Here is a 4,374-nt window from a genome sequence, read left to right on the forward strand (position 1 = left end):
ATAAAAATACTATGAAATTCTTAAATATATTAATTATAAAAATTAACATTATAAATTTAATTATTAAAATAATTTATACTAAATTCAATTTTAATTGTGATTTGATTATTTTTTAATATTAAAAATTAAAACTTTTTAATCAGCCCTAAATTTTTAATTTTTAATTAATCCAAAATTTTTAATTTTTAATATTAAAAGATTATTAAATCATAATCAAAATTAAATTTAGTTACAAGTTATTTTAATATTATATTTGTAATTTTAAATTTTATAACTAATTTATTTTAAAATTTTATGGTATTTTTATTTAAAATTTTTTACATTCTAAAAGTTTTCTTGAAATAGAGGGACAGATCATATAAAGTAATTGAAAAAGTGAAATAAAAAATATCACTTCATGTACTCAAATTATAAGAGAATATCATATTCGATACTCAAGAGATATAGCGAAAATACCATATTCAATACCTACATATGAAAGTCTAAAAATATCCTCTATGCCTTGGGTGCATTTTTAGTGAAAATTGTTTAGTGAAAATTGTGATGAATAGTGAAAAAATACAATAAATGTGGTTACAGTTTGGGGACTAAAAAGAAAGAGAAAATAAATTAGGATAGTGGAGATGGAGACTAACCCGTAGTCCAGTAAACTCACTGTTACTGAGCGAGAGCTTCCCTACGCATCATTCATGGGCAACAAAGACAAGGCTAGAGAGAGGAGAGAGAAAAGGCGCCAAGAAATCTCTCTTGTCCGAACTATTCCCTATTCCGATCGTCAAAGGTAAATAATCCAAAACTTCTATTCTGCTATTGGAATTTTTAGGCTGCAAATTATCAATCGAGACGGTGCTATCAGGTTTACTGTAAACTTCTTATTTTGTTCTCTGTTTTGTCGGAGTAATTTTTTATCATTTATATTTTAATGTGTTCAACATTCGAGGGATTTAGGATTTTAGGGCTCGAGTCACAGGGGGGGGGGGGAATATAATTCATATTTTGATAGCTGGTTTTAATTCTGGTAGATTAATTGAGTTACTGCAAATTATCAAACTGTGTGTTGTTCTGTGCCCTTAAAATTCAATTCCAAATTTTTTTGTTTGGTATAAATGATAGGAAATTGAATTCATCGAAATTATACAAAGTAGTATGTGTAGTGTGCGTGTGCTCTCTGTGTGTGTAACTGTGTGTGACTGTGTGTGTGAGAGTGTGTATGCATGTGTTTGAGTAAGTGTGAGTGTGTGTGTAATTGTGACTGTGTAACTTTGTATATGTATGTGTATGACTGTGTGTGTGTAACTTTGTTTATGTATGTGTGTGATTGTGTGTGTCTAACTGTGTCTTTGTGATTGTGTGGGACTATGTGTGTTGTGCGTGAATTCCAATTTTCTACTTTTGATATGAAAATCAAATTGTGGTATTGAAGGCTCCAATTCAACAGTCCCAATTCCAATCCAGATATTCACTGGAGTCATTTTGAAAAGGCCTTAGGATAATAAGACCATAACTGAATTGAATCATGCTTTTATATATTATGAATGTTTTTCCTAGATGGTGGACCTCCAACACCATTGCAGTGGTGACTGGTGCAAATAGGGGAATTGGATATGAGATATCACACCAACTTGCCACGCACGGATTGACAGTTATTTTCACCTCGAGAGACACTAGCGCTGGAGAAGAAGTAGCAAAGGCCTTACAAGAACGAGGTCTAAATGTCGTGTACCATCAACTAGATATTATGGATCCTTCATCGATTGAAGCATTTTCTACATGGATAGAGGGAGTTTATGGTGGTATAGATATATTGGTAGAGTGGCCTCTTCCATATACTTTTGCTGGTAAATTCGTTTTAGGATCAAATAAAATTCATTCCTTTAGCAATGCTAGTTATAGTGATTGCATATTTCCAGAGACAGGAAAAATGATATAGACAAAGATATATAGTTAATTCTGATGAGATTTGTTATTATCTGTTTGATAAGAATCTGCCTTTTAGTGAACATGTTTAGTTTTCTATTCATAGATGATTGAACTATGTAGCATTGCATTTGACAATTTCCCTAGTAAGATATCAGGAATACCACTGAATATAAACCAGAAAATTTTCTAGGTAAATAATGCAGGAGTAAACTTCAATTTTGGGTCAGACAACTCCGTGGAACATGCCGAAAAAGTCATTGCTACCAACTACTACGGGACCAAAAACATGATCAAAGCCATGGTCCCTCTCATGAGACACTCAACTTCAGGTGCTCGCATTGTTAATGTTAGTTCAAGGCTGGGAAGACTGAATGGAAGACGGAATGTAAGAGGTCCACCGTTTCATTTTCCGTTTCTATTTCCCTTCACCTTATACCTTATTATGACTGCTAAAGAAATGTCACATTCTTCATGTGTACATTTTCCCCATCCAACACCGCTATTGATGAAATTTCGTTTGATTGTGTAGAGAATCGGAAATGTTGAGTTAAGAAGAAAGCTGGAAGATGAGGAATCACTCTCTGAGGAACTCGTCGACCAGACAATGGATATGTTCTTGGAGCAAGTAAAAGATGGCAGTTGGAAAGAGGGTGGTTGGCCTCAAGTTTACACTGACTACTCTCTGTCAAAATTGGCTGTCAATGTTTACACGAGGTTAATGGCTCGGATGTACTCGGAGCAGGTGGAGGGTGAGAAGATATATATGAACTGCTGCTGCCCCGGCTGGGTGAAAACACGTATGACTGATTGGGCCGGGCACACTAGCCCCGAAGAAGGGGCTGATACTGCAGTATGGCTTGCCCTGCTTCAAGACCAAACTGTGAGTGGAAGATTCTTTGCTGAGAGGCGTGAGATTAATTTTTAAGATACAGGATGGCGTTCCTTCTTGAACGAGAAACGAAGTAACGCTGCTGGTAAGGAAAATTACCTGTGCCTACTGTTTTAATTTGATGTATGTTCAAAACTGAGTTATTTGCACTGCTTACTTGGGTTAAAACTTTAATAAAAAATTGGTGTTGTTTGTATTGAAATTTTGGAGCACTCTCTCCTCTCTTCTGAATTCTATTGATGAGGCAATTACTCTTTGGCTAAGTGGTTGTGGTCTGAACATGAAAAAACATGTTTTTTCCCTGCAAGAAAATGGCAAGTTTGAGAGCCTTACTCTATTCTAAATGGCTTTTTAATTTTATCTGCGAACCCCATTTTGGCCGCTTTAACGTACTCCCTCTGTCCCTAATAATTTGTCATCATTTGATCCGGCACGGATTTTAAGTAATATACTCCCTCCATTTCTACATAGTTGAATCATTTTTACATTTTGGGGAGTTCCCTCATAGTGAGTCATTTCTATATATGGTAATAATTTTCTCACTCTTAATTTTATTCTCTCTATTTTATTCACTTTCTATTCCATTCTATCTACTTTTTCCTCTCTTACTTTTTTATTTATAACTTAGCACACTAAACATCCCTTTCTTAAACTCAGTGTCGAAAAACTCAGTGTCGAAAAGTTCTGCCTCAACTATGAGGGAACATATGGAGTAATAAAAAATGGGTTGAAAAAGTTAGTGGCATGTTAGTCATATTTTTATATACTCCCTCCGTCCCAGCATAAGTGAGACCTGTTCCTTTTTGATACGTCCCAACCTAAGTGAGACGTTTTTTTTCCTGGCAACAATCACCTCACTCCTTTCACCTACTTTATTCTCTCATCTCTCCTACTTTATCATCTCTCTTACTTTATTCCCTCTTTCGCTTTCTTACTTTATCATTTCTCTTATTTTTTCTCTTTTTCTCAATCTTACTTTACTCTCTCTCTTACTTTACTATCAATAATTTAATTCATTAAACACCACTACCTAATTCTTGTGCCAAAATAGAAACGTCTCGCTTAGGTCGGGACAAATGGAGTATTAGCTTTATAATAAAATATGAGTATAAATGAATTAGTGTAATATAGGGTCCATTACAAAAAATGATAAAAATGAAAGGTGACAAACTTTTAGGAACACATGAAAATAAAAATAAGTGACAAATTTTCATGGAGAATATTGCTCTCTTGATCCTACTCGCATCCGCTATTCGCAGTACATCCACAAAAACCAGCCTCACTTCTACTATTTACTTGACATATCAATTTTTTATACACCAACTTAGCACAAAAATCCAGCCAAATATCTTGATTTCGTAATTTTTTTTTTCATCTATTCTTATTTGATACATTGTTATATCTAGAGTTGTTAAATGGCCAGACCTGGCTAGGTTGAGGCCCAAGCCCATGTCTAAAACTAGGGACAAAGGTACAATGGTGCCTGGAGGCCACTGTTCCCTAGTTAATGATATTACTCCTCCGTCCGCTATTAAATGTCTCATTTTTCTTTTTTTTCGTCCGTC

The 4,374-nt window shown here is 34.6% G+C and overlaps 1 protein-coding gene across 1 annotated transcript; it reads left to right on the forward strand.

Annotated features, from left to right (window-relative positions):
* The first annotated feature begins 619 nt into the window (after positions 1-619).
* On the forward strand, positions 620-3,011 carry LOC121805066 (carbonyl reductase [NADPH] 1-like). The gene is made up of 4 exons (XM_042204819.1): positions 620-781; positions 1,549-1,807; positions 2,111-2,305; positions 2,450-3,011. Exons 1-4 carry the CDS (start codon positions 690-692, stop codon positions 2,843-2,845), a joined length of 942 nt encoding a protein of 313 aa, XP_042060753.1. The 5' UTR covers positions 620-689; the 3' UTR covers positions 2,846-3,011.
* Positions 3,012-4,374: the final 1,363 nt, after the last annotated feature.

Source organism: Salvia splendens, chromosome 5 (assembly GCF_004379255.2).
Source record: "Salvia splendens isolate huo1 chromosome 5, SspV2, whole genome shotgun sequence".
In the NCBI taxonomy this organism is placed as follows: Eukaryota; Viridiplantae; Streptophyta; class Magnoliopsida; order Lamiales; family Lamiaceae; genus Salvia; species Salvia splendens.